Here is a 20,936-nt window from a genome sequence, read left to right as displayed (position 1 = left end):
TAACTCACAACAGATCAGGAAAAATGATGGTTCGGAGGGCTGAAAATCAAATCTAGTTTAAAATATTACTAAGGACTACCCACAGTGAGAGACCATTTAGAAGGAGCAGCTTCTTCATAGGGCGGTGTAAACCAAGGACACTGCCCAGAGCTGACTCACATTGAACATTTTCAGGCAAATGTAGGGGGGCTACATTAGGGTACCCTTGGGGTTCCTTATACAGCTCATAGAAGGATGATGATGCCTTCAATCCTCCTGGGCCCCAATGGCACACACATATCCTTTCAAAACATAAGGTCTTGAAAAGTGCAAGTAAAAGAGGGTGGAGCCAGATTCTCCATGCTCCAGGGACACAGAACTTAGGAAAATGGCTTTTCCTGCCTACCTTGTATCTCAAGCAATAATAAAGACAAAAAGGAACCAGATTTCTCAAATAAAAAAAGTCACGAGTGGAATTCTCATGAAGTATTCCAGAGGGAAATCCTCCAACTTCAAAGGTCATCTGTCACTGCTTCTGAAAGATGAAGAGACTCACTTATCTCTTTCTTCAGAGACAGCTACAGCAGCTCACACAAGAGAAAGGAGGACAGACTCAGGACAGAGACTTCAGTACCCTGCCACAGAATGAGCCCTCTTTAATTTGGGGCTTCTACTGCTCAAATGTCTGATGGATGGACAGTACAGAAAAGAAATGACTCTTGAGAGCAGACACAGCTACACAAAGAGCTTGGGCAAACCTAGCAAATCATGTCTTTGGTAATATGTTTAAAAGAACAGCTATAGTAATTAGAGCAACTATTCACCTGTATCCACTCTTCTGCTGGCAGTGATAATAGACAAGGTTCTTGCATAGTCAAGAATAAAGGTGTCTGGGTACCAATGTGGCTGTACTCCTACAAATCCTCGAGGATCCTGTGCTAAGGAAGAAGCACTAGTTCTACATACACAGGTCTTCTAAAAGGAGGAAAAAAGCAGCAAGAGGGGAAAGAACAGGCATAGCCCATTTTGCTTTCCTTCTGTGCCACTGATATCTGTCCAAGTGGCAAGGATTTGGTTCTAGAAGATGCACTTAGAAACTCTGCATAGTTTATAATATACATTTCATGGAACATGAACAAGATGACACCCATTCCTTTCCCCACATCCACCCTTCTACCCTACCTTTATCTGTACCTGCCCTTATATCAATTCTACAAAAATGTCAAATGAAGGTCTTAAATTGAATATACCTCTCCCACTACTTGGTAACTCTTTCCCCCCCAATCCTCCTCATCCCCCACTATTGGATCCCCTTCTCAGAGACTTACCCAGCTGGGTATGCAACCAGACCTGACCGGGGGTCACAAGCCAGTCCTCTGCCTCCAGACACCGTTATTCCCAGAACCTTCTCCAAGGTTACCTGAGCATGAAAATACAAGGAAGAGATATGTTAACTGACTAAGAATTGAAACATGGAGCCTGAGAGTTGTGTGTTAGAAATGAACTTGGCCACACTGCAGAGCTTGTTCATTTCAAACCTAGCCAGCAACTATGACTGGTCTCTTCTGGGGGTCTACAAATCAGTGGACTCTCTAGTTTTCTGTAGAAAAAAAGCCTGATCAGATGTTCTGCTGGGGTTCTTGATCACACAGGAATGAACTTCTAGGCAATGCTTACTTACCTTACCTTTAAGAGAGCTTAAGTCTGCCAACTCACCCTAGCAAGAGTATACAAGTTAGATTTAATTCACAATTCACAGCTGTGGAAGGACAAGTGGGTAGCCTGACCCAGGGTTAGTTTCTACAGGACAAAATGACAAACTGGATGCCTATCCTACTAGGAGGTAAGCCTTTCTCTCTCTGTGTCTCAGTCTCCTCTAACCCAAGGAAAAGAATGCCCAAGAACTAGAAGGCTATCTGGATTTGGTAAACTGAAACCTCCCTCTCGCTTGGCTCCATCATTCCCTTATCAAGAGGGCTCCAAACTCCACAAGTCTAGCAGTCGAGGACACAGTACTAACCCAGGAGGCAGAAACAAAGCCTACCCAATAGTGTGTTTAGTTAGGCACTAGTGCTCAGTTATCACTAATTATTATTATTAAGTACTACATTCCTGTTTCTCTCAAGAAGACAGCAGGGGGAAAAATATGCCAGATGCTCTCATTATGCTCCCCAGAAAGAGAGGTGAAGCACAGCAATACCATTATTCTTGTTGTTTTACCGAAATCATCAGGTCACCTCTCAAATCAGCAATAACTACAGCCACAAGAACTGGGCTCTTAGCTTCCTGCCACACAATCACATAGTCAATGCCTCACCCCTCCTCCATAAGGTACCTTTCCCCCGCCATCTTACTCTAGCTCTATCCAGATGTCCATCTGTGGCTCTACTCAGTAATGCTCTCCGGCTCACTCAACCATGCGACAGAGAGGTGTGTTCAGCCGACTGGTGGGATTTTAGAACGCAAGTGCAGATAGAATAAGATGCATCACACTATAAAACCTCCTCAGTCAAGGGTGTAGGTCTGAACCACAAAGGCAAGGGAAAGCTAAGCTGGGTCTTATGGCCACAGGGCTTATTCCCAAGCCCCAGAGAATCTCAGAGAGCATCAGGACATCCAGGATGTTTCTTCCCTCCATGATTTGCCCTGATCTAGAAATTCAAATAGTACTGATTTGAGTTTCATAATAGAGATAATGTGTATTGGGAACACACTCTCTGTATTAATCATATAATACCAGAATAAATCCCCTAGAACAGTTTCAGTCCAAAATCACACAGTAAAGAAGTCCTTGGAGGAGCTTTTGAGTTTCCACAGATTGTATGCCAGAATACTAGCCAATTTATGTCTTTTGGCAATGAGTGCTTTAAGTAGGGGACTCTAATACCCATCTGGCAGGTACTGAGAGACACTTTGGGATTTAGGCAGAAGACTTCAGTGCCAGTCTGGCAGGTTTAGAGACACTAGCCATTATATGGACTAAATAAGGAACTGACCTCCATGAGTGGGATAAACCAACCTTGGCTTTTTCCAAACCATTCTTGGTAGTTCCCCCCCACCCCAAAATTGAACCTAATCCAAGCCTTATTTCAAACCCTCTCTCAAATAAGGTATTGCTCAGACAGCTCAAAATACACAAGTAAATCAATGAGGAAATTCACCTAATGCTGTGATTCTACTCCTCTACCCTAAGGATTAGCAAACCACAAGCCCTGTGTTTTGTAAGCCTGCCTGTTAAGAACGGTTTTACATTTTAAAATACAGTAAAACTTTATTCACCAGTGTACAAACCATTCTGAGCTTGCTGGGCAAGGCTGGTTTGGCCCACAGGCTGACCCCTGCCTAACCTCCCCACTCTGGAAGCATGCCAAACTCTTCCCTCAGGCACTAAGCCCAGAACAACCCCACAGAAAGCCACACTTGAGATTTCCTACTACACCAGCCTTCTGTTATAGGGAAGAGACAGAATTAGGCCCCAATTAGTGTAATAACGAATCCCCCTGAAGTGGTCAGATGTATTCAATTCAAATTTGAAGTCAGAATTATATAAAATATACGTTTCATATTTCCAGTGGAAATATATGTAGTATAAATTTGAATAATGATAATAATAACTAAAAATAACCATTTCTGGGAATTACCAGAAAGAACTGGGACCTATTGTTTTGACCAGGAATGGGGAACTTGTGGCCTTCTAGGTACTTGGGTGTGGCCTTTTGACTGAATCCAAATTTTACAGAACAACTCCTTTTATTAAGGTGATTTATGCTGTGAAGTCAAAGGGCCACATTTGAGGACCTAGAGGGCCACATGTGGTCTTGAGGTTGCAAGTTCCCCACCCCTGGTTTTGACAATATCTCTTGAATTCAATCTAAATTAGTCCATCCCAGGTAGTTGGTACAGTGGATGGAGTGCTCAGCCTGGAGTCAGGAAGACTCATCTACATGAGTTAAGTCTGGCCTCACACACTTACTAGCTGGGTGACCCTGGGCAATCCCTTAACCCTTTCTGCCTCAGTTTCCTTATCTGTAAAATGAGCTGGAGAAGGAAATGACATATCACTCCAGTATCTTTGCCAAGAAAACCCCAAAGGAGGTCATGAAGAGTTGGACACAACTGAACAAGGCTCCTTAACTGCAACCCTCTGGAGACAGTTGAGCGTTTTTATGAGACTGGACTAAGGAAAGGCATCGTGTTGGTTCTGACGCATCCTACCCTCTGACAAGTTTTTTGATGTGTTTCAATCTGGAAATAACTGTATAACTGTTTTGGACTTGCTGGCTAGCACTCCAAATCCACACTTCTTCCAGGTCTTACAAAGGAAAAAAAGGACCCTGAGATTATTCAGGCCTAAAGAACAACCTCTTCCAAAAAGCAGAAGGGAGTGGCAGACTTAATCTTTGAATGCCCTACAGACTTAGTCATTTTCCTTCCCATAGCTCGGAGATAGTGGACCATACTTCTAGCTGGGAAAGCCTTGGTAGGCAGGAGCCTGGTTCATTTTCAAAGGGTTTGTAGAGTTTGTTTTTTTGTTTCTCTGGATTTCTGGCTGGCCTTTATGAGGGGAAAGGAAAGTAGAGTTATTTCCCTTGGCGGTACGGAGGGGGGAAGGCAGGGAAACCAAATTCAGAAGCATCAGCTGCTTTTTATTTTATGTTCTTAATTCAAGCCAGCTTCCTGTTTGCAGGGAGGTTTGGGTTAGACTCCACTTTCAGAGCAGCTGATGTGCTGAGGTTCCTGCTCAATCCCAACCACTTGAGCCAAAGGCTCTAAAGGGCCTCAGGGCCCAGACTTCAGTAGCCCCTATCTGCACCCTCTGCAGAAGTACAGTTCTTCTACACTGGAGGCTGATAGTTTATCTATAAGAAGGTCTTGAGTCCACATGAAACCACAGCTTCTCCAAAGTACAGTACCAGCATTTCCTCACTCCTACTCTTCCTAACAGGGCACCCCATGAGACCATCAAGGCCAGCAAAGAAAGGTAGGTAAAGAAACACTTCAGCAAGATACCAAAAGAGAAAGTCCTGAAAGTCACTTTGCTTTCCACAGCACTCAAGCAACTGAGTAGTACACTTCCTTTGTGACAGGACTTAAACAGGTCCTAACCTCAGAAAGGCAGCAAACATTGGGCCCCACTCCCATCCCCCAATTTTTTTCTGCTCTGTAAGATTCTATGAGTGGAAAACAGAGACCTGGGGCACCATAGTTGGATGAAATGGGCTTTTTAGGACTCAGCTTTGAGCCAAGGGGCCCAGGTTCTGTCCATTACTGTGTTAAGGACTACAAAGAAACCCAAACTGGCTGTGAGTAGAAAGGCAGTGGCTCACTAATTCATACTTCCCTATCTTTCCCTTATTTCTGTTTCTTCAAGCTACTCTATTAGAATTCACGGAGCCAGCAATGGGAGTGGAGAGAACAATTAGTAAATTTATGACTTGTACTTTTGCTTTTAACTGAGTATACACAAAGTAACAGAAGCACAAAATCAGTCATATAATGTTGCAGGGAATGTTGCTCCAAGTACAAGAAGGAACCTGCTTAAGAGCCTATGCCAACAGATACCCTGGAACGCCTGCCCCCTTTCTGTCATAATCCCTTTCCCAAATTCAGCCCTGTATTAATCCCCCTCATCTGAGTTCTCTGGTTCTAGGGCTGCTGAGCACTGATGGAGTAAGTCATACAATCTCAATGACTGGATCCACTAATGAATGAATGTTAAGCAGTTTCAACTGTGCCTTTACCAAAGCACTATAATACCTTTGTTTACTCTTTGCTGACTGACTATCCCAATTCCTCAAAGCAACTATTCCAAATGAAGCTACCGCAGCTGCTACCCTTCCTTTCAACAGAACAGCTTGCCACAAATTTCACTGAGGCTCTGGGTCATAAGTTCCCTCTCCTTCTTGATTCTACAATTCAAAAAGTCTCAACACCATTCGGTTCCCTCCTTCTTTGCTCCATTCTAGGAGGAAGAGGTGGTTGGTACTCCTAGCCAACATTGCTCTAGATGTGCGTCTCTGACTCCATGCTGTCTCCTGCAGCTTTCACCTTGCACTCTGGATTCTGTACTGCTCCCCTCCTCCTCAAACCCATTCAAAGTCACCAATGACCTTTTCTCAGTCTTCATCCTTCTTTTTTTTATTACTATTATTTTGTTTTCAGGGTTCTACAATCACTTCCATATAACTTAGATTTTCCCCTCCTTCCCTCCCTCCCCTTCCCTCCCTGAGATAGCATACAATTTTATATAGGTTCTACACATACATTCCTATTAAATACATTTTCACCTTAGTCATGTTGCATAGAAGAATTAAAATGAATGGGAGAAATCATAAAAGAAACCAAAACATAATTTAAAAGAAAATGATCTGATACATTCTGTGATCGAATTCCATAGTTCTTTCTCTGGATGTGGAAGGCATTTTGCCTTAAGAGACCATTGGGAATTTTTTAAGTCCTTGCATTGCTGTGAAGGGCTAAGTCTACCAGAAAAAACCTCACACACTGTGGTTGTTTCTGTGTATAAAGTTCTCCTGGTTCTGCCCCTTTCACTCAGCATCAGATCATATAAGTCTTTCCAGGCCTCTCTGAAGTCTTCCTGTTCATCATTTCTTATAGCATAATAGTATTCCATTACATTCATATACTACAATTTATTCAGTCATTCCCCAATTGATGGGCAACTCCTTGATTTCCAGTTTTTGGCCACCACAAAGAGTGATGCTATTAATATTTTTGTACATGTGGGACCCTTTCCCATTTTTATGATCTCTTGGGGATATAGTCCCAGAAGCAGTATTGCTGCGTCAAAGAGTATGCACATTTTTGTAGCCCTTTGGGCATAGTTCCAAATTGCTCTCCAGAATGGTTGCATCAGCTCACAGCTCCACCAACAATGAATTAGTGTTCCAAATCTCCCACATCTTCTCCAACATTTATCATCTTCCTGTTTTGTCACGTTAGCCAGTCTGAGAGGTGTGATGTGGTATCTCAGAGTTGTTCTGATTTGCATCTCTCTTTGCGTCTTTTTGTGCCTCTTCCTGTGATGGAATTTATTTTTTTTCTGGCCTCCTCCTTTTCACATCTCCCATTACAATCCCTTCACACCCTTAAATCACATTTGTTGTCATCACATCATTTAATTTATACCCACTTCCTCTATCTATGCATATCCCTTTTATATTTCATAATAAACATACAATTCTCAAGATTAACAAGTATCATCTTCCCTTACAGGGATGTAAACAGTTTGCCCATATTGTGTAACAAGTCTTTTTTTCCCCCATTTACCTTTGTATGACTCTCTTGAGACCTGCATTTGAAGATCAAATTTTCTATTGAGTTCTGGCCTTTTCATCAGGAAGGTCTGGAAATCCCTTATTTCACTGAATGTCTGTCTCCTTGCCTGAAATATTATGCTCAACTTTGCTGGGTAATTAATTCTTGGTTGTAGTCCCAGCTCCTTTGCCTTACAGAATATCAGATTCCAATTCCCTCAATCTTTTAATGTAGAAGCTGCAAGGTCCTGTGTGATCCTGACTGTAGCTCCTCGATATCTGAATTGTTTCTTTCTGGCTGCCTGTAGTATTTTCTCCTTCACTTGACAGTTTTGGAATTTGGCAATGATGCTCCTTGGTGTTTTTAGTGTGGGGTCCCTTTCAGGAGGTGAATGGTGGATTCTCTTGCTGACTATTTTGCCCCCTGGGTCTAGCACTTCTGGGTAGCTTTCCTTGATGATTTCTTGGATGATATTGTCCAGGCTCTTTTTTTCATCATAGCTTTCTGGTAGACCAATAATCCTTAGATTTTTCTCTTCTGGATCTATTTTCCAGGTCAGTTGTTTTTCCAATTAGATATTTTAAATTTTCTACTATATTTTCATCCTTTAGATTCTGTTTGATTCTTAATGTCTCACGATTCCTTAGCTTCTACTTGCCCAATTCTATTTTTTATCAAATTGTTTTCTTCAGTTAACTTTTGCATCTCCTTTTCCATCTGTCCAATTGTTCTTTTTAAGGAGTTATTTTCACCAGTTGGGTTTTGTACTTCCTTTTCCATTTGTCCAAGTTTCCTTTTTAAGGAGTTGTTCTCTTCAGTGAATTCTTTTTTCATATTTTTAAAATCACTGGCCAGTTTTTCTTCTATTTCTCTAATCTGGGTTTTAAAATCCTTTCAGAGCTCTTCCAGGAGTGCTCTTTGTGCTTCCAACCAGTTCATATTCCCTTCTAAAGTTTCAGATGGGAGCACAGTCTCAATGCTGACCTCTTTGGTATTTGTGTTTTGGTCCTTGTCCCCATAGAAAGATTCTATGGTCTCTTCTTTTCTGCTTTGCTTCTTACTCATGATAATAACCCTTTCCCTGGCTTTTAAGGTAGATCTCTGTATCTGCGGCACAGAGAGCTCTGTTCCACAGTTCTTGTGCCTAAAACTTGAGGCTGTGTGTGTTGTGGCCTCTGGTTCTTTCAGCTAGAGATTAAATGCTGCAGTTTACTGGTGCTGAGCTGGCTGGTGTTTGAAAGCAGAGGCTGGTTAGGTCTTTTTGGGTTTCCCCGTAGTTACCCTGGAGCTAACTCATTAAGTGTGGGGAAGCGGTAGTCTGGATGCTGGAGGCTCCTCTGCTGAACTAGAGTATAGGAAAGCTCAGCTATCTGGCCTAGTGTCTTCCTGATTCCCCTGGGGTGCTGAGGCATGATTGGAGTTCTGGTGTTGGCAGTTGCTGGCTTCACCCCCTTGGGGTTCAGGATCTTCTCCCAGTTTGTTGAGGTCAGCTCTGATCCTGCACTGGTCCCCTTCAGCTACAGCCAGAGGAATCCTCCTTAGCGATTTTTCTACATCATTCTAGCCTCCCGGGCTGAGAGTCTGTTCATCCCTTCTGCTGCTCCCACTGCTCCAGGGTTTTTCCCCGGGTAGATGTTCTCTGGGCTCATCAAGGTCAACAAGGGGAGGGAGATAACAATTACCCATCACTCCACCATCTTGGCTCCCTAGTCCTCACCCTTCTTAACCTCTCTACAGCACTGATACTACTGACCACCCCAAGATATTCTCTCCTCCCTTGGTTTTCATTACACTGATCAGGCTAGTTTTTTTCTTCCTAGCTATTAGACCAAGTCTTTGCCCTTTTCCATCTCATCATGCAAATCATACCCCTTTCCTGTGGGTATTCACCAAGGGCTTTGTCCTACGTTCTCAGGACGATGGGTCATTCTTTCAGGATGATATAATTAGTTCCCATCTCTTCAACTATCATCTTCATGCAGATGATTCCCAAACCTAATACATCCAGTCTTCATCTCTCTCTTGATCCCCAGTCTTGAATCTCCAACTATCTGCTGGATATCTCATTAGAAGCAACCCCAATTCCACATGTCCCACTCAGAACTCAATCAAGCTTTCTCCCTAATACACTTCCTCCTAACTTGCCTATTTCTGTCAAGGGAGGGGAGGTAAAGGAGAGAACAGGCATTTATTAGCCACTATGAACTAAGACTTTACAAATTTGATCCTCAAAACAACCCTTGGAGGTAGGTCCTATTATTATTCTCAGGAAACTGAGACTGTGAGAGGTTAAGTGACTTGCCAAGGCTTACACAGCTAGTAAGTGTTTAGGCCTGATTTCAACTCAGGTCTTCCTGACTCCAGGTTCAGTGCTCTAATCTACTGAGCCAACCAGCTGCCCAGAGCACCAACATTCTTCCACTCACCCAGGTTTGCAATTTAGGAATCATCCCTGACTCTTCACTCTCAATCAGTTTCCTAGTCTTGTCATTTCATCTCTTCGGTATTTCTCTTCTCCACTCCCACCACAACTATGCTAGTCCATAACCCCTCACCACCACTTTCCTGAAATACTGCAACAGCCCTCTATGATCTCCCTGCATCCATTCTTTCCGCTTTCCAATCCAATACAATCCAATCCAACAACTGTTGAACTCACTCCTACAGCACCAATCCATGTTTCATCCCTACTTCAGTGACTTCACATGCCTAGAGGATAAAATATAGACTCCTCTGCTTAAAATTTAAAGCCTTCCACAGTCTAGTTCCAATCTAACCATTCTAAGCTTACTCCTCCATGCAATCTATGATCCATGACCTACTTATTGTTGCCCATAAATGAATGAATGAATAAATAAATAAAAAGCATTAATTAAGTGCCTACTAAGTGCCAAGCACTTGGCTAAGTGTAGGAGAAACAAATACCAAAGCAAAGACTGGCTTTGTTCTCAAAGAGTTTACATTCTAATGAGGGAGAGCAAATTGGCCAGGGAAAGGAGTTTGGTAAGTGGAACAATAGGGCAATGCACTGACACTCCCGTTCTAGAGACAATGGTACCGTTGATTTGATGATTACAGTTCTCAAATGTAGAGGTGGAAAGGGAGTGGAAGGAGAGAGAGGATACCTTTCTGTTTGGCTAGGGTTAAGATGAGGCCTCACGGTACCAGGGAGCACAGAGCCCAGTAGTGGCTTGGCTCCTCTCAGACATGATGGAGGATGAAGCACAAGAACCCAAAGAGCCCGAGTGAACACAAAGCTCCTTGCACAACTCTGCACTTCTGCTAAGGGTGCAGCCCAGTGCCTAGGACATATGTTCCATTCACTTCATAGAACCATTCGCTTCCTTCAAAGATCACATGATATGCCATCCTCTACAGGGGCCTATTGTGGATGCCCTCAGCAGCTCATGCTCATCCCCCAAACATCTGTATCTACTTTGTATATATTCTAGACTTACTTTTCTGTGTACGTTATCCTCCCTCCTCTCCTCACCCCCAGTGGAATGTAAGCTCCTCAGGAGCCAGGCTTGTTTCATTCCTGTCTTTATAGCCAAGCACCTACCGCAGTGCCTGGTACATAACAGGCACTTAATAAATAATTACTGAATGAGTTAGTTACAAGAGCAGTTTTAGAGGTGAGGAGAACTGAACCCAGGGGAGGGCATAACTAGAAATATATGAAGAAAGTTAGTTAACCTAAGTCAGGGCCTAAAGGCTGATGTCTGAATGAAATTTCATGCACAAATACTTTCCTTTTTAGTCTCTGAAATGCAGCTCCTACCAAAAGAAGAAATCAGCCTAAGGAGCAAATGTAATTAATAGTATCAAAGGCCAGGGAGAATAGGAGCTGCAGGCAACCAAGTGTTTTGCTGTTGTTGTTTTTTTAATATATTCTAGCAACAGTATTCACCGTAAAGGCAGAGACTCAAAACTGAGAAATGAGCCACTTTATGCCCAATAATGATCTTCCTTATCTATCTCGGGCTGACCTCAGTGTCATGGAGAACCACAAAGTGTGTAGAGTCTGTGCTTTTGCAGGTGTACTATGCTGTGATGGGGGAAAGTCTACACTCACACCGAAATGGGTGTCATCTTTCCTTTTGCAATGCAGTTGCCAGACAGAAGAATTACGATAAGCCTAAGACAATGAGGCCAACATCGCTCACACAATATAAACTGGACCATAGTCTCTACAGGTCCTAGTGGTGTGTCGTTAAGTGGGGGAAATGACAAAAATCCTTTCATTCCCTAATGATGTAACAAAAAATTTTCAAAACAGTCCAAACTCCCGATGTATACAGAAAGAATAATGTGAAATATGCATTAAAAATATAAAGGTTGTATAGGCCCTAGCTGAAGTGGAATGAGGGGAAAAACCGGCAGCTAGAGGTAAAAAAGGGACATTCATTCAAATATTTACTGAACACCTGCCAAATGTGTACAAGGCACTGTGACGCAGAGATAAAAAGATGAATCTGAAATATGGCATCTGCCCTCAAGGAACTTCTCATGGAGTAGGAGAGATAAGGCACGTAAATAACCATAATCAAAGTAATATGTGAGAGGAACCAGCAGAGAGGCACGAAGCTGCCAACTACCCGGGACAGGAGCTCAAAGACACAAAGAAAGGCACCGTGCATATCCAGGGTTCATAGTAGCACCTTTTGTGACAGGAAAACCTAGAAACAAAGTGGGTAACCACTTACTGCGGAATGTCTAAACAAACCCTGGTATATGAATGTAATTGAATATTATTGTACCATAACAAAGAACAAATATGAAGAATCCGGAGGAACATGATTAGACTTGGATACACTGAACACAGGGTGAAGAAAGCAGAGCTAGAAAAATACATGCACTGACTACAATAATGTCAATAAAAATAAACACGAAGACAGCTGGACCAGAATGAAAGGAAATAAACATTACTGGTGCCAAAGAGCAGCTGATGAAATAGATCTTCTCTCCTTCTAGTAGAAAGGCTGGGAACTACACACAGAATTGCTACATATGCTGTGAATGTGTTTGTATGTGTGTGTTTTGCTTTGTAAAAAGGGAGGATTTTGCTGGGAAGGGTCGATATTAAGAAATGCCTGTGATATAAAAAAAAATTATCAATAAATTTTTTTTAAACAAATGTCTAAAGTGCCCTAGGAGTTCTTTGAAGTGAAGACTTTCTCACTCACGTCTGATGATGGAAAGCTTGAAGGAGAAGGTAGATTTGGGGCCAGGCCTTTAAGGATAGTTAAGACTCACAGGTAAATAAAGCAGGAGGGGGTTCCAAGATGAAGAAATAGGATGAAGTAAAGGCAAAAAGGTAAGAACGTACGGACAAAGAACATTCAGGGCACAGAGAGCAACGGTGTCTGGCTGGGGCAAAGGGAGGTAATACACCATCAGACTGGAGCCAAAATGGGCCTAAGCTGTGGAGGGCCTCCAGTTCCAAGTGGAGGGGTTTGAATTTCGCCTTGTAGGCAAAGGACAACCAGCAGGCTTTTGAGCAGCAAAGTGACATAGGTCTGTGTTTTAGGAAAATTAATCTGGGGAGAAACAACATGATGTAGTGGAGAAAGACTGACCATGTAACAGGAAAAACTAGGTTCTAGTCTTGCTGTGTGACCATGGCCAAGTCACTTAATCTTTCAGTGTGCCAGATGGTGAAGGGAATGAAATCACAAGTATGGACTAAACAAAAAAAAATAATTAAAGTGGGAAAAGACTGGAGACAAGGAGATAAGTTTAGTTAGTGGTTACTGCAGCAGGCCAGTCAGGAGATAATGAGGGTCACAGAAGACGGAATGGAAGAAAAGCAGGCACGAGATGCAAGAGTCATGGAGGGGCAATGGAAAGAAGCTGGGGTTTGAGTGGACTGGGGAAGGGCAGGTAAGAGAAGAATGGTGGTGCTGGGAGTAAAAAGGAAGTTAGAAGTAAGAAATGGTTTTGTGGGTAAGATGCTGAGCCTGAGATATTGGGGCATCAAGATCAATCCATCAGCACGCAGTCTGGTACAGGGGTTGATAAGGGAGGTCAGAGCTACAGATAGAAATCTGAATCAGCTACACTGAGGTGACAGTTGGAGAAACAGGGTGAAGCAAAAAGGGGGGACAAAGACAGGACTTTGATAAACTACATTTAGGGGATAGGAAGAACACAAGGAGTTAGCACAAGAAACAAAGTACTCAAAATTAGGATGACAACCAGGATAGCTAACGTTAAAGAAGAAAGGAGGAAAAGGTGAGCATGGATGGTCCACAGTGTCAAACACTGCAGACGCTAAGGAAGCCGAGAGAGTTCAAACTCATCAGCAGTTCCAAATAAAGCTGGTCCTATGGTTCTAGGGTATTGCAACACCTGAGCATTTCTACCAATTCCTAAACATGACTCAAAAAAAATTTTTCAGCCCTGACTTTCTGGTCCTCCGATCCCTTAGTCAAACGAATGAAAGAAGACACACTAAAGCCTTGCCTGAAAGTCAAACTGCTTCCCTCGCACTGGGAAAGGGGGTCACCAGATGAAAACAGTAATATTATAGAAGCAGCTCCTTCCTAGGCAAAGCCCACAGAAGGCCAGGGTCACCTAGGGCTGGATGACCTCCTGGAGTTCATGCACACCAGCAGGAGCGAGGAAATCTCGGCATCTGGTGGGAGCTCTTCTGCAGTGGCTACAATGAGAATACCAGCTTTCCCTTTCCTCCTCCCTCCACTTCTCAGCCCCCCCAAAACCAAGTTATAAATACCTGAGATACAAATCATCACCCGTCAAATCATGGGCTGGCTATTTCTGTACAGAAACATGTCTAAGACCTGCCCAAGGCAGAAGTCACTTTTCCTTTCCCTCCCTTCCCTCAGGTTAAGAATAACTAGGACTTTCTTCTGCACATCATGCTCTAATGCCCCCATATAGATCAGGGATTGTCAGAGGGTTCCTATGTTAGACTTTGTCCTATACTCACTATAGGACTATAGCGTTCTTTGGAGGGACACATACAAGTTGCTAGATAATAGCCCTAATTTCCAGGGCCAGAGGCAATGAAGGTGGATTAGATACACATTGATACGTCCAAAAGGACCTCATCTCCTCATTCTAAAAACTCTGCCTGGCTTCACTAGTGGATTGATAGTTTTTCTGTCTTTATAGCACGAGAACTCTGATACAAATAATTCCAAATAAGACAAAGATCAGGCTCCCTCCACTCTACAGTCCAAGTATCTGGAATTGAGTCAGTCTCCTCTGCTAGGAAGAGCAGAATGTCCTCAGCTTCTTCCAAAGACAAACTTTAGTGAGCATCTAGTCCAATGGTCTCCAAACTTTTGATCACACCCCTATAAATAAAAGCTTTTGAGCATGCACCTCCAATATTTGCAGCTTGGTGGCATAGTAGACATAGCACTAGACCTATAGTCAGGAAGACCCAAGTTCAAATTCAGCTTCAGACACTTACTAGCTGAGTGGTCCCAGGGAACACCTTAAGCACTATCTGCCTCAGTTTCTTCATCCATAAAATGAGGATAATAGTACCTACCTCTCAGGGTTGTTGTGAGGATAAAATGAGATCTTTGTAAAAGCACTTTGCAAACCCTGAAAAACCATGTAAAAGTTAGCTATTGTCATATTTTTACTTATTTATAAATACTACGCTATTATTTAGATTATAAAGCAAAAATATAAATTAATAAAGAATGAGATAAAGATGAAATAACATTTGACCTAAAGTCCAAGTTCAGGTCTCTGAACTTAAGAAGATTTACTTTGGCAGCTGTGAGGATATGGACTGGTAAGACCTGAGCCTGAAAATCAGACTAAGACAAAAGTCCAGGAGAGGCTACGAGGGCCTGAACTAGGGTGGCAGCTGCATAAATGGAGAAAAAAGGACAGAGGTGCAAGGGAGGAGTACAGGATCACACAAAGAACTAATAAGGAAGTCTGGAAGAGGAATGGCTTTGGAGGGGAAAGCTAATATAAAGAGATCTTCGATGCAGAATGCAATCCAATCACTAGATTACAGATTTAAAGGTGGAAGGCATCTCAGAGATGAGTGAGTTCACCTCTCTCAGAAGCCCAAAGAAGTTAAGTGGCTTGCCTGGGATCAACCCAGCTACTAAACGTCAGAGGCAGGATTTGAACTCAAATCTCCCTGACTCCAAGTGTTGCTCTCTATCCACGAACCCAGAGGTGTCAAACTCTACAAAACTCTGTACCTGACAAATTAAAATATAACTGGGAAATTATACATAGATAATGCTAATTCGTGGTTTTCTAAGTCAGTATGTGGCCAGCAGGAATCTGTTTCTATTTGAATTTGATACCACTGTACTAGTTGCCTGCTTACCCTGTTCAACTCACTCTATCCCACTTAAAATAAAAAGGGGGGAGGGGGAGGGCTCTCACTAACTGGTCACTTGCCCCCAGCACAGAGCCAGTCAATAGACTCCTGACATAGCCCTGAGGTGATATCTGGGTTATGGGTACGCTGGGGACAAGGCCAAAGGCAGCTGCGTAGCTGCTAGTTCAGGTTGGGTTATAATTGTCCTGAGGGGCCCCCAACAGGGTAGAAAGAGAAAGAGGTTGGGGACTTGCAAATCACTGAACAGCAAAGGAATATGGCTGTGGTGGAATCAAGCCCCAGGCTTGGCTATCACAGGCTGAGGAGTATAGGATTTGTATTCCCACTCTCCTCTTTAGGATCACGTGAGCCGCCATTCTGATGAAAAATGATCTAGACAATAAGTCCCCAGGGACAAAGAAAACAAAAGAGTTCCTTTCATTTTTATACCAGTTCTAAGAAGTGAAATTGGAGTTCCACCTGGAACTGGGAAGAGAACACAATACTAACAAGTGCTCCCTCAAGAGTGTCTATGCCCACAGCGGAAATGCAAAGGGTACTTGTATTAAGGGCATGCTTCCGAAGCAACTTCAGCAGTATGAAGTAGGCAAGTTCAAGTGCTCTAATGCCACTAATCTGTCTCTGATTCCTGAAAGAACAGCTGGAGAAGTGACCAACTAGGCAACCAGGGTGGCCTTAAGAGTCGTGGCAGAAGGAGGAGACCCAAGACAGGAATAACATGGTCTTAAAAGACTAATTCAGGAATAAGCACTCTTATTTAACAGCAAAAGCTGGGCTAAGGGAGTAGGTAAGTACTTTCTCTCCTCACTGAGGAAAGGTTGAAATTTCAAGGCAAGGGAGAGTGCAGAGGGCTTATGTTCTTCAATGCCCACAGGGAACCCCACGTGGTCCAAGCTCACCCACACTCTGCCTGTACTGGAGCTCACCAGACTAACTTGGACTACTGACAGCAGTTTCCATGGCAATGAATATTATATTGTCACAAGCTGGAGAATCTGATTTTGTATACAAATGGAGGAGAGAAACAAGTAGGGGCCTTGGCATCAAGAGGAAAAGAAAGAGGGACTAACTAAAAAACTAAGTTGTAGGATATTTAAATCCCAACACCCATTTGGAACAGAAATCAGAGAAATAAGAAAATGGGCTACCAAGAAGTGACAAGAGTCTCCTCTATCTGTCCATGAAACTAGAACTTAGGAATTCCAGGTAAAGACAGCAATCCTAGCACTGTTCTTATAACCAATTCCTCTTCTATAGCTATCAAGAGGAAGACAGAAGATTTCTATCTCTCAGGAACCCCAAAAGTTATTTGGTTTGGGGGACCTCAAACCATTCTTTTCCCCATCCTATAGCACTTCTCCTTTCTCCAAGCAAATAGTGTTCAAGTCCTCTCTGCTTGTCTCCTTAATAAAATTAGCTTTCATAAGGGATTTAATCAACTTACTCTTAATGGTATTGACACTTTAACTCCACGACACTTTTAAATTTTCAAAGGGTAATTTCAGTAAGGCAGTGGACCATGCGTTTTTGGAAGTAGAAAAGAACTCTTCTTAATGTCCATTAAATCACACCACATAGACCCAAATCCATCTATTTATAAAGCTGGCCTTAGAATGAAGGACTGGGCAATCCTATATTACTTTCTTCAAAATGCCAAAGAGTTCTCAAAAAAACCTTTAAACTATTACTAAGCATATGAAAGAACACTCCAAATCATCAATTATAACGGAAATGCAAGTCAAAGCATATTTAAGGTTTCACCTCACACCCTTGCAGAGGACAAAAATCAGTGTTGGAGAAGACAGGCACATGAGTCATTCATTGATAGTGGAGCTGTGAAATGGTCTAGCCATTCCAGAAAACAATTTGAAATTAAGTTTAAAAACTGACCAAAAATGTCATTGCTCCAGAGATCATAAGGCATATATTCCAGGTAGGCCAACGAAAGGAAGAGAGGTTATAGTCATAGCAGCACTTTTCGTGGTAGCGAAGAACTGGAAACAAAATAGATACCCCTCAACTGGGAAACAGCTGGAGAAAGCATACACTAATGTATTATCTCTTTGAATACTTAGAGAATCTGTGAAACTCGGAGAACCATGTCAAAACTTAGATATACTGAGTCAGATGAAGCAAGCAAAACTGGAAAATGGATCTACGATGACAATAATGTAAAAAGGAAGAACAATTGTGTAATTATAATAACCAAGATTGGCCCTGGGAAGCTAAGAAAATGCACCTGCTTCCCTTTTTAACAAGGGGAGAACTATAGACTCGTGAGTTAACTCATATACTGTGAGACTTGAATGTGCTGACTTTGTTGAAACTGCTTGTTTTCCCTACTTCCTCATCCTCTACGTGGGAGTTGCTAAATGGTAATGAGCCTGGAGCAACAGGTGCCAACAACACAGACCTGGAAGAGATCCTGACCCATTTAGAGGTGCACCAAACCCTAACTTTTCCATGCACCCACCAGCAGCTACAGAAGGAATTGCTAAGCCGGTGGTTAACAGAGAGAAGGTGAAACTCTCCCCAACAGAAGTAGAACAGTCCCTCAGCTGAGGCTTCTAAAGGCAAAAATTGAGCATTCCTTCCATTTCCACACTCCCACTCCCTGCCTTGGTTGAGGGCAGAGACTCCCAAGGAAGGGAAAGTCCTGATTGTGGGACAGGTAAGGGGATGTGGGGGAAGGGAGGAGATGTCACAGGGCAAGTTTTAAGATCACTCCTGACAACAGAACAGGCTGTGTGCAAAAGGGCATAATTCCCTTAGACCTCTTACTAAAGATGATCCTAACCCATGACCAGGATCACTATGCCAGAAGTGACATAAACTCTCCTTATAGACTTGATGTTCTTGGTACTGCTCCACATCACCTGCTGTCACTGACTGACATCAGGAACCCATCACCTTCCACATGGACCAGATCATGAAGAGTTGGACTAGGTCCTTCCAAAGGGTGGAGATGGGGAGCAGAGTCGGGGATTTCTGGTCTTCATTCTCTTCCATGTTTAGTCCTTCCCTCAGGAAACCATCACCCTGGGGCTATCTTTCTGTTTGAGTTCCCACCTCCCTCCCCATCCCCATTCCCCATTTCAGGGATTTTTATGGGGTCAGGGTTGCTCTGTAATGTCCCCAAGGCTATTTAAGAGATGGAAAGTCTTCTAGAGGATTTTTACAACCTTGCCACAAGGAACGGGATGGAGTAGAAGCAACATTCTAAAGATCTAACCCTGATGGCTCAATTTGTTTTTTTCCTTAAAACTGTCATTGCAACTTACCCAGCCCAGGAGACTGAAATTTGCTTGAATCATACAGCTACCTGGCGGCCGCTGTTAAAAAGGCAGCTAGGAGGAGTGCAGTGAAGAGACCAAAAGGACCACAAAGTCCAAATGAATTAACCTTGTATCTTTCCATTCTGCAGCTACAAGTAAATCTCCTTTTGTTAACTATTAGATAGATGGTCTGTGAAGGTCTTGTTTTCTTCCTATCTCTAACTTATCAAACCAGCATGAGACAAATATAAACTAGAACATTTTGTTACTCAATCATTTCAGTCATATCCAACTCTTTGTGACCCCACTTGGGGTTTCCTTGGCAAAGATACTGAAGTGGTTTGCCACTTCCTTCTCTAGCTCATTTGACAGATGAGGAAACTGAGGCAAAGAGGGTCACACAGCTAGTGTCTCAGGCCAGATTTGAACTCAGGTCTTCCTGACTCCTGGCCCAGCACTCTATCCACTGTGCAACCTCGTTGCCCAGCCTACTACATAAGCCTTCCCCAATTTCTCTGAACTCTTTATATTCCTCATTAGGTCATATAATCTACTCCGTATATTCCAATTTGTTCAGGCAGTCAATCCCTAACTGATGAACACTCACTTTCCTTCCAGCGCTTTGATACTACAAAAAGCTGTAAGGGACCTTTCTATCTCATCGGGATATATATCCCTAATTGTAGTATGAATAGGTCAAAAAGTATTACTATTTGTCTATCTCCAAAACCCACTACGTCCTCTCTCACAATTTCCTGTCCTTTCTCACCTTTGGATCACACTAGTTGTCTAAAGAATGGTGGGGGAAACTCTGGACTACCAAGGGCGCTCAAAGCAATGACTGAGATTATTGGATTTTTAAAAAATCTAACTCTCACATGGATACATTTACTTTTTGCAATGAAAACAAAAAAGAAATTCAAATTCAAGCTTCAAAAAAGAGTGAGACAGAGCCAGTGAATGTGCTTCAACTGGTAGAGGCTGACAAAAGTGAGTGGAACTGGCAGTGGTCATGGGAGTGGGCAGGGTGAGAAGACACACCCTCACCTCCATCTGCCCCTAGCCCAGGGCATTCATATCCTCCTTCAGGTCTAGATATAATTCCCTGAAACAGAAAGAAAAGGCCAAGACCTTCTCTGGGAGTGGAGACCTTCATGGTGGGAGAAAGCACTCTGTATCAAAGTCTGCCACCAGCCAAAAGCAGGGGGAGTGAACCTATGAAGCCACTGCCCCAAGAAGCCAACCTCGGCCTTGCCACCTCTCTTTCAGATGATTTCTCAGTCCAGATTGTTGGGGGCTTTTCACCTTTTCCTCTCCCTAGGTCTCAGGTATCTATTTTGTCCCTGCACAGAGTTTAAAAGTTTAAAGATAATCTCAAGGTTCTCAATGTACAAAGCCTGGAGTCATCCACTGTTCTCCTATTTTCCCCTTCACCTATGAGGGCAGGCAGGGAGGCTCAAGTCCAGGGAAGGCCCTGCTGCTGCTCACGAGTGTGGCCTTAACTTCTCTCAAGTCTCCATTCCCTCAACTATGATCTCAAATAGTAAGAAGACCTAAAATTATTTACACAGGCTTTTTTTAACGAAAAATGCATTGGGAAGGGAAACAATTTTTTGGTTAAAAATAAGTGCTGTGTCTATATAAAATTTGGAAACCATCGGTTTATGCCAATCCCTACAAATGGAATTCTCTTCCCCACTATCTTTGCCTGAGACAGTTAGTTTTTCCCCCAGAAACTACTTCATATTTACTTTGCAAAGACTTATCTGTTTACATATCTTCCCCCAACAGAAAATAAGTTCCTTAAGGGTATGAACTATTTCATTTTTTTCGGTAGTCCCAGGACCTATCACAATAATGTACTGATTGAACCACCCTCAAAGAGCTTTCTCTAATCTTTCTCCTTCTACATCTCTTTCCTTCTTCTCTACCCATCTTTGCAGAAGAATAATCTGTGTTATCTTGGACTGTACATAGCCATGCTTATGCCCTATCTCCCCTACTAAATTCTATATTCTCTAAGGGCAAGCAAAAGCTCTGCATTTCTCACTGATGTTAAA

The 20,936-nt window shown here is 42.8% G+C and overlaps 1 protein-coding gene across 4 annotated transcripts in view; it reads right to left on the bottom strand.

Annotated features, from left to right (window-relative positions):
- MAPKBP1 (mitogen-activated protein kinase binding protein 1) overlaps positions 1 to 20,936 on the bottom strand; it is an 83,808-nt gene that overhangs the window by 49,511 nt on the left and 13,361 nt on the right. For all 4 annotated transcript variants that reach the window (XM_072623215.1, XM_072623214.1, XM_072623213.1 and 1 more), the window contains exon 3: positions 1,308 to 1,399. In XM_072623215.1, the coding sequence (XP_072479316.1) occupies positions 1,308 to 1,399 (92 nt within the window). The remainder of the gene's footprint in view (positions 1 to 1,307; positions 1,400 to 20,936) is intronic.

The sequence above is a fragment of the Notamacropus eugenii genome, chromosome 7 (genome assembly GCF_028372415.1).
Source record: "Notamacropus eugenii isolate mMacEug1 chromosome 7, mMacEug1.pri_v2, whole genome shotgun sequence".
NCBI lineage: Eukaryota > Metazoa > Chordata > Mammalia > Diprotodontia > Macropodidae > Notamacropus > Notamacropus eugenii.
This window is presented reverse-complemented; position numbering and strand designations above follow the sequence as displayed.